Genomic DNA, 14774 nt, shown 5'->3' with positions numbered 1-14774 from the left:
AAAATTCAATCACAAAACAATAATTATGTAACAAATCATAATTATTAATCGATAAATAGCAAAATTTATATGTGATTTGGAGACAAAATGGGGCAACAAATTTCAATATTTAAGTATATAAAAATTGAAATTTAAGCGCGCAAATAATAACATTTAAATGCATGAAATAATACAAAAGTCGTCAATCAAATTATTAGTATTATTTAATATATTTCAATTGAGTCAATTATTGAATAAAATTTTTAACTGGGTCAAAATTAAAATTTAGGGTCAAAACTTTAAAAGTTCAAATTAAGAGTCCCTTATTAAAAATTACATTTTAACCCTAAATTCAAATTAAAATCAGGTCCCCAGTACCCAAAATTGCTTAACAGGTCATTACTTAAAATTTTGCAAAATAGGTCATAATCCCTTAATTTCTATTTGGGACCTGTAAACTCACAAATTGCAAGACTAGTCCCATCCCCAAATATATTACATGCGGGTGAAATTAGAGATTAAAACCCAAAAGAAAAAAAAAAACGCCATTCTTCTCTTAGCCGCCATCGCCGCTGGCATGGCTAGATGTCAATAATGACCGATTTATTAACATATAGGGAGTTAGAAATTCAAAAAACAACCACGACCCTCTCCACTGTTCGGCAATTGTAGAGATAAAAGGATTGATGTGGAGATGAAAGTGGAGTTTTTGTGGTCGTGGAGAATTGGGTTTCGTTTTGTAGAACCCTTTTTTATTTTTTTTATTTTTTTTGTATGTGTGTATTTCTTGGCATGACAGTGGCCCTATTTAGAGACCAGAGATGGCGATGATGTGGTGGTGTAAGCTTTAGGGAAGCAAGGGTGCGAATTGCTTCTCGGAATTTTATTTGAATTTGAGTTGTGTTAATTTTCATACCACAAGCAACAAGGAGAAACACTACCACCGATTTGGGGAAAATCACATAAACACCAAGTCTTGGCCACAGAAGAAGGAAGTGGGTGTTCTGCAAGTTGGGCTCTGGATTTGCAGATTAAGATGACGAAGGGAATGTGGTGTTTTGATGGCTTACGTTTTCGGCTCTTCACTAAATTATACACATATGCATACACGAAAATATATATGTACAGAAAAGCGAAATAAAAAAAAAATTCATGAAGGATTTTGATCTTAATATGCCGCTCTGATACCAATTGTTAATATTTAATTTCAATCATGCTAAGAATTAAGAATCACAAAATAATAAATTGATAAATCGAATTCATACCTGCGGAAGCCATTGTTGACATGAATAATAGTTATAATAGCCGTTAAGATCTTTCCCTCCTTACTCCTCACAAAGTAATAGCTATCAATAGGGCAAGCCGCCCCCAGGGTACATCTCCAAGTGGTAAAGAGGAGGGTGGAGAAATCTAGCTTTACTTGAGGCTGCTGCGTCAAGGGTTCGAATCCTGAAATATGGATTTGGCTCTTGGATAAGTGCAAGTGGACAAGCAGCCTTCCACCCTGTACCCTTGGAGGCATAACCTGGGATTTACCTCCCTCACGATACTCCAAGGCAGGGGTGGTGGGGGACCATTAAGGTTAGGATTTAACCTCTTTTCTTTTTTTCTTTTTTTTTTTATCAATAGGGCAAGCCAATAAAACAAATGAAGAGGAGAGGGAACCTAACCTTTATATATAAAAAATAATTTGAGCCGTCCCATTACGACTAGAATTCTAATTAAGGTTTATTTCCGGTCCACGTACTTTAAATTACCACATCAAATTAATTACAACTCGTAAGGTGTAAAAGGCCCAATTAATCACTTAATAAATTTGGCCCAAACACAAATATTATTATGAGTCATACATCTAATCCGTAAAATTTTGCAATCGAATGCGAAACTCACATATGGAATTATTAATTATTCCAACAGATACTGCTTCCGGAATGGTATGGACAGATTGCTGAATTCAAATTAACTCGAATATTGTACTTGCATTCTTCGATATTGGAACAAATTCAGCTCCTTATTTTATTCAAGAAGAGATGAGTTTCCACTCTTTCATTGCTGATGTCATTCAACTTCATATTGTAGGCTTTGTTTGCGTTTGAGTATTTGAACAGAAAACGCTAGCATTTAGACCTCTGGTGGCCAGATTGCAAATACTAACAAATGGTTGCTTTTCTATATTTTTCTCTGGTATTCAATAGAGCACGCACTTTGTGGTTAGTTCATGATTTTATAGACTATTTGTCAATTTTATAATGAACTACAATTTGTTGTGTACAACAAGTGTGTGGGCTTGCACATTGTATAAAATTAATAAGAATAATATTAGTTTTGAATTGTGTAAAAAAAAATGAAGAAAAACGTAAGAGAAAAACTAACATTTGATTTAAACATTCATATTAGGTTTCACTAATTTGATCAGCTTGCGCGTTTTAGAGATTTAATTATTTCAATAAGCTATAGCCTTCTTGTTCGGAGAATAAGGAGTTCATACACAATAAGGATGGAAAACATACGCAAATTGTCCAAAAAGTTATAAAATCAATTGAATTTAAAGGAAAACATTGTCATTTTAAAAGTTTCCATAAAATTTTTGTATCATCAAAAGAAAATTTATATCATGCAATATAGGAAAGGAAATATAAATCATGAGATTCCTGATTAAGCTACATCTTATTATGCACCGATAAAAATGCAATTAATAGGAAAAAAATGGATAAATGATGTGTGTAATACGGATGCACATGTATCAGCTCTGGCTTTATATTTTTTGAATCCTTGTTCATGAATAGTATCATTCATCATTTGAGTAGCCTAATATCACTTCTAGATTAAAAATTGAATATTTTGACGATTCAAGCACTTGATAATGAATATCCTGAAAAATACATTTCATCCTTCTTCCTTTTATGATATCCCGTTGGCCAACTTGGCCCTCTTGGAGTTGTGTCCGCCCACAGCACGTTGGACAATTCATTAGCCCACAGCCCCTTTTTCCTTTTCCAACATGATTTTCAAATTCCTCAATGTTGCGTAGCTCATTACCTAGACCCGTAGGGTGTTCGACTGGAGTAACATGAGCTCAATATTGTAACTTTCGCAGAAAGTTTTGAAGTTGTGGTTGTCCAACTACATCTTATTGTCACAACTGTTCAATTTATTTGAAATATTATTTTTTTAATTAATTTATTTATTTACTTTTTACTCTTAAGGGTATTTTATGTGTAGCAGCAGAATTAAATAATTCAACATGAAAGTAGCTTATAATGCTTTTAATATCCAAAATATATTTGAGCATGCCAATTTAGGCCACGAGGAAAGTGTCATTATATCTATTGCTCCGAAAACTACCACAAGTAGGTGACATTTCAAACAAAGAAACACGGTTGAGTATGCAAAAATGTGAACCTATTACTGAAGAATAAACAATGCTGGAACCTCCTGTGGAAGTTCCAGAAATGATATGAAGGACACATTCAATGAGGATCCCGTCCATACAATCAAAATGTAGAACAATGCTACAAATTGTAAAAGCATTATGCAATAGCAAAACATGGAAACCAAGAAAGTAATTTGTCAAAAGGCCTTGCTGCTTTGTGTCAAGAATTTGCTTTATTCCCAATGCCCAAACTGAAAAGCGTGAGTCAACTTCTAGCTAAATGGACACTGGTATACATCATATACAGGGTGTTTGATCGCTCTTAATACAGCCGAAATGCACACATATGAAACAGAAAAGTATCCTCACACCTATCCAAATTTGGCATCGTTTAACAGGAGAGACGGAAGAGTCAATCAAACCACTGAAATACCACTGGATTTTGCTAGGCTTGACAACTGAAGGTGTCCAATACTGATAATGGAAAGATATGAACTGATTGCTGAATTCAAATTAACTCAAATATAGTCTTTACATTCTCTGTCATTAGAACAACATTAAGTCCCTTTGAACATTTTATTCAAGAATAGAGGGATTTTAGCTCTTTTTTTGCTGATGTCATTCAACGTCATATCGTAGGATTTGTTTGTGTCCGAGAATTTTTGCAGAAAACACAAGCACCGAGACCTCTGGTGGCCAGATTGAAAATACAATAGCATAAATGGTTACTTTTCTATATTTATATCTGGTATATTTCTCCAAGTTCACACATTCATGTATAAATGGTATCATAATACCTTGAAAATAATGTTCTCATGCTTAAATATCGGCCAATTCATGATTTTATTGACCATTTGTCAAGGTTATAATGTACTAGAATTTGTTGTGCGAAACACGTGCTTGTGCACGCACATTGCACAAGATTAAAAAGGAAAATATATAGTTAAGACAATGTGGTTATTCAATATCATGAACTTACAGAAGTAGAGCAAAATGGAAACTTTTTGGACAAAAGGGCAACTCTAGAGGGTCATAAAGACCTCTATTGGCTGTTAGAGCATCTTCAAGAGACTCTTTAAATATAAGATGCTCTCTATTTTAAATAGTCAACCTTTAAAATCATGCTCCAATAATCTCTTTAAATTAATACATTTTACTTTAGAGAGTAAGTTTAACTCTCCAAATTCACTCTGTAATTAAATGCATTCAAAATATTTTAATTTTCAATATGGGAAAATAATAGAATAATTTATAGTTAAAATGAAATATAGAGAAAATAATAAATATTTTTCGGGTAGTAAAATTAAGTGATAAATATAAAGAGCCTGTTGGAGTGTTTCAAAATTTTTACTCTTTAAAATTATTGTTGCTATCTAAATGATAGAATATACTCTTTAAAAACAAAGAGTCTATTGAATATGCGCTTACTCCCATAACAGGTTATTCTACAAATGATTTTGGGTTAGAGAAGGCAAGCTCACAACTGAAACCCTATACTATGACTGACGGAAATATATTCTTCACGAGAAAGAAAGCAAAGATTTTTCCAGACTTGGATAGTTTGAAGCCCTGCTGATGCAGGGAGAAAAAAGAAGAACGATTTGAGGATAATATGAGAATTTCGATTAAAGCCCTATAACCAAACTCAATCTAAAGGTTTGTATAGCTTTATGCAAGAGCAATACATGGAAATGCAATAAAGTAATTTGTCAAAAGCTCTTGTTGCTTTGCACCCAGAAGTTACTTAGGTCCCAACTCCCAAACTGAAAAGCGTGAGTCAACATCTTGCTATATGACACAGGGTGATCAGTAATGATTTATGTCATTGGTTCGCTTTTAATACAGCCAAACGCCCACATACGAAACATAAGAGGCATTCTTCACACTTTATCCCAACTTGGCATCTTTAACAGGAGAGAAGGCAGATTCAATCCAATTACCGAATACTACCATATTTTGCTAGGTTTGACAACTGAAGGTATCCAATACTACTTCAGGAAACGTGTGAACTTATTGTTGAATTCGAGTAAATTCAAGTTAACTCGAACATAGTATTTACTCTCTCCATTATTGGAACAACATTCAGCCCCTTTGTACATTTTATTCAAGAGGAGAGAGGTTTTCACTCTTTTCTTGTTGATGTTATTCAACGTCATATTTTAGGGTAGATTGTTCTTGGTGTACATCACCAAGTACATGAGAGTGACACCCGGCGCGTGCTTAGAGTCCATTATGGACACCTTTATATACTCCTCTATGTACACTAAGATTAATCCTTTTAGGATTTGTATGCGTCAAAAAATTCGAGCATCGAGATTCTTGGTGGCCAGATTTTACAATAGTATAAAAGGTTACTTTTCTATATTTCATAATATCTTGAAAATAAAGTTCCATGCTTTAAATTGTGGCTAATTCAAGATTTTATGGACTATTTGTCAAGTGATAATGACCTACTTATTTTTTGGCATTGAAAAACTGCTAAATGGAAAGTTCAAAATAACAGGTCAAAGATGGTGATTAAAAACGAATTTAATAATCGGATAATTTATCATTTTATCCCCATTTCAATGTGACCTTTTCAACTTATTTCCAGGCTACATTCTTTACTTGCCTTGGCATGTTCTTGTTACTGTTTCGAAATATAGATGCCAAACTTCGCATCACAATTATCAGATTGAAAATCTGTTAAATGACTAATCCAAAATAACTAGTCATTTTAGGGTTCTTAGACAAAATAACCTCAAATTTATTTCATATTCAAAATAATATTAAGGCCTGACAGATTAATACACATCTATGTTTTAAATGTTTTATGGATAGAAAACTGAACACAGGCATCTTAATTGCAAACAAGTTCGCCACCTACATTAAAGGATCTATAGAAAACATGGTAAACCTCACAACAAAATAATATAAGAGTCTCCATAAAAAACAAGACCATATAGAGAAATTGAACCGCAATCCATTGCTGAATTTCATTTATTAACAAGTCACAGAAGCCATGAATCCAAATGTATCTGGAAAATTAGCATCTCAAACTAAGTTAAGCTGGCCTGTGCATAATAGACTTGACCAGGTCTAAAATACGAAAATAATCATAAAAGAGTGATGACTCTTTGCCTTCCAATCCGTCCCTGCTCACTCTGTTGCTACCCGCGAGATTGTTGCAAGGACTTCCACCGACGATGAGATCAAAACCACCAACATAACTTATCACTTCCTCGAGTCGCTCCCCATCCAATGCCTGGACGTCATCAAAGTCAATTAAATTTCCAGCCTGATTTGTTTGCTCCCACCAACTCCTAACTATATCTCTATTAACTTTGGACTTCTCAACTGAAACTACATTCTTCAATTTAATTCCTAGTCGATGAAGTGCTACTTCTGCACCGCCAATTCCAGAAAAAAGGGATAAAAGGTTTATGCCGTCTGGGAACATGTCCTTGAGGACCGAGAGATGGTATGCCACAGTGTCAACCTATATATGGAATATCGAAAGCAATATTATCAAGATTATTTTTATAACGACAAACTTTACTAGACAAGTTATGCATACATGTCAATGACTCAATATGCCATCTTACTTTTGTAAAAAGTAAAATGTTCATTAAATAAAAAGTTATAAGAAATAAAGTTGCAGAGAAAATATAATGCTTACCTGGAAGGAATTACCCAGTGATTTATATCTGTCAGTCCTACTTATCCCACCTCCCCTTGTATGGTTCTTCGGGAACCCCAATAACATTTCCATTTCATCAGGCTCTAGAGGGGCCACCTTGTTCCTCCCTACCCAAACCAGATTCCATTTGCGGCATTCATCGAGAACAGACTTTTGCACAGAGGTAGGTGGATCACCATCAAATCTCTCAAGAGCATTGCGAATTCTCTCAGTTAGTTTTGCACTCCCAATGGCAGTTTGAATGCAGTTCAGTTTTTCTCGAGGATCCCATTGGGGCCACCATTTCCTCGACAATGGAAATGCTTGCTGGACGGTGAGTGGGGGAAGAGGAACAAGAGGGAATCTGTTTTGAACTGGTAAGTTATGAACATAGCCTCTTTTCCTCGCCGTAGCACAAAAATACTTAGAATCAACGAACTCCGGTTCAATGTCATTCAAAAATCTTGAAATAGTGTCCCAGACTCCCTTCGGGGCTAGAGCCACATTTTCATAATAGAAAAAAGGAGGGCCAATCGCAGAATCAGGAAGAGATCGATTAATACTCTCAAGCTGCAGCGATGGTACACCAAATCCTATCATTGGGTTAGGCAGGCGTATTGTCTCAGTCTCAGGATCATTTTTCTTTTTACAAATCTCAAAGAACTTTCTCTTCTTGATCTTGCAAACTCCATTATATCTTGGCTGTGAAAGGCATGGGATAAGACATGTCCCTTAAATCCACAACTAGAGTAAATGTAGAAGCTGTAAATCTGAACATAATTGGCAGAGCTTTCATTGAGTTTTAACTTCGTATAATAAATGAGAAAATAACCTTGAGGTCATCATCTGGTAGATAAACATCTGCTTCCCTTGATAATTGAGCAGCACAAATAAAATCAGTTAATTCGACAACTGAGGCTTCTGGACCTGCAAAAAATGAGGAAGGTTATATAAATTAGCATGAAATGAGCAAATCATGTGGTGGTTATTCCTAGCATCCAAAGACAAAAGCTTTCGATATTTGGATCCAGCAAGCAAAACCTGTTGCAAAGGGAACCACAACCAATCTACATGGATTCAACATCATGTCTTCCCTTGTATGTAAGCATGAGTGCGCATGAGCAAGTGCCTCTGAATGTGTTATAAATTATAGAATCAAGCTGTAATACCAAGAATAGAAGACAGTTTACTCTGATGATATAACCATATCTGCATGGATATTTCGATGGTTACCGGCAAAGGAAAGAAGTGATGCCTTCTTTAACACCAAAGGATTAGTTGTCTAGTATTCCATCAGATCATATAAGAGGTGTCTATCTAAAATTGTCAACATAATTTTTAACATAAAATTTGTAAATCATGAAAGTTGCAGATAAATTCCACCTAGAATCAGTTATATTACTCATTAATAACTGAAGTAACCAACAGTATTAAAGACAAGCAATTGGAAAGGAGTCAATTGTTCATGTAGAGGAAATCGTCTATACAAGTAGGAGTGTGAATAACAGAGGGAAATACATCATGAGGAAGAAATTAAAGCTGATAATTGGTTTAAAATCACCATCAACCAATAATATCTTCTGAAAAAGAACTTGGGAACAAAATAGCTGAAATCGGGAAATGCATACATTTTCTAGGGAAAGGGAACTCTAAAGAGAAATGTGATCGAAGCTTCCCAAATGGAAGGAAGTTTAATTGATCAATCCCACACATAGAGACCACATACCCCAACACCAACAAATAGGTAACTAAATAGGAAAAAAGAGAAGGGCTGATATGAGAGGCTCAACAAATACTCCCACCATCTTATATTCATTGCAAGATTTTCATTTTTGACTTGCCTCACAATATTGTCACCTTTCCCTAAATGTCATCCTCATTCTTCCAAACCATATTTCAAACAGCCATTTTTTAACAAGCAGGGCATATTTCAACTTAAATTGATAATTAACAATAACACTCATGCCATGTACAACAAAATAAATAAATGGGGAACCTCAGTACAAAGTATTTAAGAATAATAATAATAATTGCATGTAATAGACTACAAAACTTTTGTCCCCAATATGTTGTGGAAACTTATACTGCAGCCAAGGGGGAAAATAAGTGGGGGGTAAGGAAAGACTGAAAATGCAACCATGCATTCTCAGTTCTCAGAATCAACAAGTTGTGCGATAACAGATAAGTAATTACTGAAATATTGTATAGAGCATTAACATGAAATAGTTATTGATGGAGGCAGACAAACAGACAATAATCAGTAACATTTCACGTACGCACCACATCTTTCCATTGCTATTGAACACTCTTCTACAGTATATCCCATTTTAGCTAACAACAGCAACATTTTCTCCTTCTCGGACAAAGATCCTGTGCTTTCCAAGGACAACAACCTTTTGTGCTCCTCAGAGAGAGAAGTACTGTCCTGAAAGGGGATCTTTGCATTAAAATACAACTGTACTAAATGCAAAAAAAAGGTGAAAAATGCTTTAAAAAGTCTAATGATATGCTGGTCTAAATTGCTAAAAAAATCCATGATCATCGCTGAACTTTCATTAACATTTTGGTTAATAAAGACGTGAAAGAAAAATGGTCTGTGTGCAAAAGAGAAAACTGTCAAAGCAAAACCATTAAAAGTGAATTTAAGTAACACGATAATACTTAAGATTATAATCATAGCTTTTCAGTTTTCAGACTACAAACGAGTGGAACTACTCGATTCCTCTACCACTTGTTCATCTTTTATTGGTTGTTTAAATTTGACAATTTTCCATTTTTCTTCTATCAGTATATTTAAGTTCATATTTTTCATTGCTCTATGCCTTCTGAAATGTTGAAACTGGAATCCAATATCATCCACATTTAATCATACCTAAGATTCAACAATTCTGTTGAGCTTCATTTTGTAAACCAAAATACTATATGATGTCTCCCTTCCAGTTCTATTATAATTAGTTCGAGGTGATGAAAATGATGACTAATAATCTAGACTAGTTATTTCTTAGCATGTTAAAGAAGAGAAATAGGCATCAATATTCAGTGAGTGATACATCCCTCTAAATTAATAAAACAGATTTAAATATTTTACTATGTGGGCATGCCATGGTCCTTATTAATATAAAAAACAGATAATGTGCATATTTAAAAACAAGAAACAAATGGTGTACGTATTTTCTTGATAGAAAGTTATAACTTTTTGCAACCAATTACTACAAAATTTTAAGCGATAATGGATGCACTGAGCTTGACTCTGATAAAAAATGTCAGAAATTTTATGTTATACTTGTGCAGCAGAAAATGTCAAGAAAATGATAAATGAGAGTTTTTGCCAAGCATTACATACTTCTGTTTCATTTTCAGACCAACCATCCATATCAGAGAGATCACACAGAAGGTTCTCATCATAGTCTGAAAAGATCGGATCAGAATTGACACATAACTGTTGGGGAGGAGATTCTTCAAGAGTCTGCAATACAACATGGATTATAAACCTACATAGACTACTCGGAGAGAAATTGAGAAAGTTCACATGACTTGTAACATGGGACCATTTATTATGCACTTTTAGCAGTCATTACTCACTGAATACGTCAGTAGGGTGTTCAGTATCGAGTCTGTATCTCCTCCTCCTGCATGGCAATCAGATAAATTAGACACTTATCATATCCCCTAGTCTTAGCCCCTGTTTGGTTTTGCTAAAAATCATATTTTTCGTAGATTTTGATAAAAATTGATGAAATATGTAATTGAAAAGTTGATAAAAGTTGTGGATCTCATAATATATGTGGTGTTTGGCGAAAATGAGTTTTAAAAAATGGAGGGCAAATAGGGGCATAAATAGAGTGACAACGTATATACCATTTTCCTCTATCGCCTTTAAAACCAATTTTTCTGAAAACCCCATCCCAACAAAATGGTTGACCAACTTGGAATCGGAAACAATTGCTGATGAGTTTTCCTGCACAGTGGGTAGTGATTTAACATGTCAGAATATGCAAAAGTTTGCAATGATGTTGAAATGATCAATTCTTGCACTTGTTGGAATTAGAAGCTTCAAGCAGCTGGTGTATCAGGGCAAACAATTAGCATTTCAATGCTACTACTCAATATACTACAAATGGTAATAAAAGGATTAAGTAACAGAAATGAGAAGAAATCCTCTAAAATGTTGCGCTAAAGAGCAAAACTGAGGGAATGTTTGGTAGAAGAGAAGGAGAAGAGGGATGGAAAGTCCAGCATTGAATGTCTCATCCTTTGTCGAAGGAAAGCGACTTCCTCTCCCTTATTCGCTATGGTCAATTGCATAATTATATTGTTGAAGACTTTTCACATGTAAGAAATTCCCCATTCACCTCATGTCCCAGCTTTTCAATTTTTCTCAAACAAGGGAAAGACAATTTCCCTTCTACTTTCCACTCCCTCCCCTTTGCATAATAATAAAGAAAGCCTCAAGAAGATTGGCAAGCCATTAGATGGCAAAAAAAGGACCAGAGAAGCTATTCTCTCTCTTCAATAGGTTTCATGAGATCAAGCTGTCAAACGTCATTGAACAAGTTGATGAAACTGTCCTTAAATATTAGTGCAAGGTGAACACTCTCTTCAAATAGGGACCAATTTCCAAAATAACGCATTTGAAGAGTCTCATACAACATATATTATGTACAGGTTTTGCATTCAAGGTCAGAAATTGGGGTTTGTCTGTACAATATATATATAAAAGGCCCAAAGTTGGAGAAACATTTTTTGGCAAATGCCTTTGTTGATATTCAATAATTCCTATTTCGACCTTCAGTCAACAATATTTTATAATTAATATTATATTTTATAATTAACTATTGGTGTATTGTCCTCTCAAATTCCTTATGATACGCTTATACTTTCCCAATTCTCTTTTTGTTTTGTGTGTCCTTATGAAAACTTCATATTAGCTTTTGACCCTTCGGTTTCAGACTTGAAACGGACATGCAAACTTAGTACTTATTCTCCATTTCAATGGGCATGTTGCTTACTGGTTCAGGTAACACCTCCCCCCTTTTATGTTTGCAACCCAAGTGTAAACAATAAAATGTACTAGAAAAAAACCTACCTGCCATGAGACAATGTAATTCGATAGTCCGAGTACCTTGAGTCAGTTTATCAGATAGTAAAATGATAAAGACAGATACAGTTGTTTTTCTAAAAGTCAAAAGATGTAATGCAGCAAAACAGAGACAAAGTAGTGCGTCGTTATTGAGGAATTTTGATGGAACAGTCATACATGACTGAACAAAACGCCATATTTTGAGCAATGCGCTGAACATCAAATAGTTTTGAAGATGAGCAATGATAGAGTAGTGAAATTTTGTTTCAACTATAACAATAGATCCATTAATCCATACGTGGTGAAGCATTTAATAGAATCGATATACAAACCTTAGGACTTACCCCTCCATTACCAGCAGAAGCTTCCGTACCATGGGTTGCTAAAGTCAGAGAAGAAGAAAATGTTGTGTATTCTTGAATTTCTAGCTCATCATCAGTATTCCAGTCAATGCTGCCGCTATCTTCCCCAGATGCACTTTTGTCCTGCACACTTACATTGTTCACGTACAACAGGATATATAATAGTATTGCTAAAAATGATAACAATAGCTATCAATAACCCTAGTAATGTAACGGGATGATATCAACACTGCATTTGTGAATTAGTAAAAATCACAAGCAAAGTGAAAATATAAATAAGCAAGTGAAAAACAGATTGAGAGTACATTTACAAGAGAATGAACTACCATATCCTCCTAAGTTTGACAAAGCAAAAGATCCCCAATCTGTACAACAAAATTTTAACTCGGGTCAGAATCCAATTGATGCAATCAATTAAAAAAATCAAAACGTGTTTTCTTTCTGTTTAAAATGGGTCGTTAATTAGTTGCAAAGATTAGATGAAATTGCGGGTGTAAAATTTACAAGCATTTCTCTCCTTCCCTTGTGTGTTCCGCCTTTAAATTAAGATCTATAAAAATTTTAATAAATGAATAATTTCTTAAGTAACAGAAATAGATTCCAATAGTACTTACAAAAAAATTATCTCAGAAGCTAAAATTCAACATAATCCCGAAGCTGTTATCTTCGAACAAAATTGATACCACGCCTCTTTTTATGAAAATCTGAAACGAAACATGATAATCAATTCAACAAATTAAGAAAAAAGATTATTAATTCAGGAAAACAAATAATTGGAAACCAGAGTTCATAGAAACGGAAAACAAATGGTTAAGCGAAATACAGTAAACAGATACCTACATAGAAATTTGAGAAATTAGACGGAGAAAGGGAGAAATGAGAGAGAAAATGAGAAAAATTCTTAACCGGAATAAGAGATTCTCCTCTCTGCCGAGAAAGAGTCAAGAGCCCCAAGCACAAAGCAGGAGGGGCCTTTTGGTGTATTGAGTAAAAATCTGTGCAGCACTGACAATAAAATGGATTTGAACTTACGCGCCTAGGTGAAATTATAATTGAAGATTTTCACATTTTTATTTTTAAGAAATTTCAGGCCCAGTTTGGTACTCATTTTTTTCAAAATACATTTTTTTCTCTCTTCTTTTCAATCAGACATTTTTCATTAAAATAATATTACACGTAAATCAAAAATTTTCCTTATTTTTCAACCACATATTTCACATCAATTTACTATTTCAAAATGCATTTTTACATAAAAATGACTCTCAAACACTTTCTCTCAATAGTGTGCGCCACTCAATCCAAATATACGAGACAGAAGTCTTGACTCGAATCAGATTGAGTTAATATTCGAATCATAATTCGATTAAGTTCTTCAAGTAAAATTAAGTAATGTATATTACAACAGGCAATAGATAAATTTGAATAAGTTTTGTTCTAGACCCATGAACGAAAAATCAAGCCTCCTAAATTTTATTTGAGTCTTGATTATCAAACCTATTTTTTTCTAAAAGGAAATTGCCTAATTTTACCCAAAAAAAAAAAATAATAATAATAATAAAATAAAATAAAATTGGTCATTCGTATACAATAGTGAATGAGTTTTATTAGATAACTTGTTATTTGTATTTTTAAAATTAGACTGTATTTATATGGTAAGATAGAACATATCATTTGTTATGTTTCGTGTTGTATTAAAAGAATGAAAATAGTTTTTCGAACAATAGAACATTAAAAAGTTTAATTGTGATGTGAATTGAACGATTCAATTACAAAGTTACAATTGGACACGATGTTCCATTTACAAGATACTTGGTAACTCTTGATTCGATTCTCTTAAGAATTGAACCGTCCTCACTCCTAATTTTAGGGACTATTGGTGAAAAAGGTAAAGAATTGTACAAGTTAAAAAGACCAAAGTTTAGTGCGGAATTATACTCAACCTAATTTTCACGCAACATAAATCCATACATCTTTTTTGGTCCAAATTTGTCATGAAAAAATGATAATTCTTGCGTAGCATACAGAATAATGTCGGTCATCCAACCCTAAACATTGAGAAAGTACATTTACAATTTTCTCATTACTTTTCTTTTTCAAAACAAATGATGATTTGTGAAGTCGTTATAAACTTTAATGTATAATTAGACTACGAAATTGGTTCAGTTACCATTTTGAATTTTTTTACAAATTTCTGTGACCATAGGTAAAATTAAATCTTTAAAAAATTTTTATCTCAAGGTTGTTTTGTTTTGTTTTAATTTGAGAGGAGAGCTCCCGAGCTCGCATGAAGTGAGAGCATTTTTTAATTATTATTGGCGCATT

At 33.9% G+C, this 14774-nt stretch overlaps 1 protein-coding gene across 9 annotated transcripts; it reads right to left on the bottom strand.

The window, feature by feature from the left end:
- Window positions 1-6294: 6294 nt before the first annotated feature.
- On the bottom strand, window positions 6295-13452 carry LOC111392345 (DNA (cytosine-5)-methyltransferase DRM2-like). Of its 9 annotated transcripts, none has more exons than XM_023017668.1 (11): window positions 13359-13452; window positions 13067-13156; window positions 12758-12817; window positions 12423-12575; window positions 10869-10968; window positions 10593-10639; window positions 10354-10476; window positions 9291-9435; window positions 7843-7937; window positions 7011-7712; window positions 6295-6830 (listed from the first exon to the last, which is right to left on the bottom strand). In XM_023017668.1, exons 3-11 carry the CDS (start codon window positions 12779-12781, stop codon window positions 6396-6398), a joined length of 1824 nt encoding a protein of 607 aa, XP_022873436.1. In that variant the 5' UTR covers window positions 12782-12817; window positions 13067-13156; window positions 13359-13452; the 3' UTR covers window positions 6295-6395. The 9 variants fall into 9 exon arrangements, with proteins under 9 accessions (XP_022873436.1, XP_022873440.1, XP_022873441.1 ...); XM_023017672.1 differs by having other exon boundaries at window positions 12435-12575; XM_023017673.1 differs by having other exon boundaries at window positions 12779-12817.
- Between the last annotated feature and the right edge of the window lie 1322 nt (window positions 13453-14774).

Source organism: Olea europaea, unplaced genomic scaffold (assembly GCF_002742605.1).
Source record: "Olea europaea var. sylvestris unplaced genomic scaffold, O_europaea_v1 scaffold921, whole genome shotgun sequence".
In the NCBI taxonomy this organism is placed as follows: domain Eukaryota; kingdom Viridiplantae; phylum Streptophyta; class Magnoliopsida; order Lamiales; family Oleaceae; genus Olea; species Olea europaea.
Note: the sequence above shows the minus strand (reverse complement) of the source record. Positions and strands in the feature narration are given on the sequence as shown.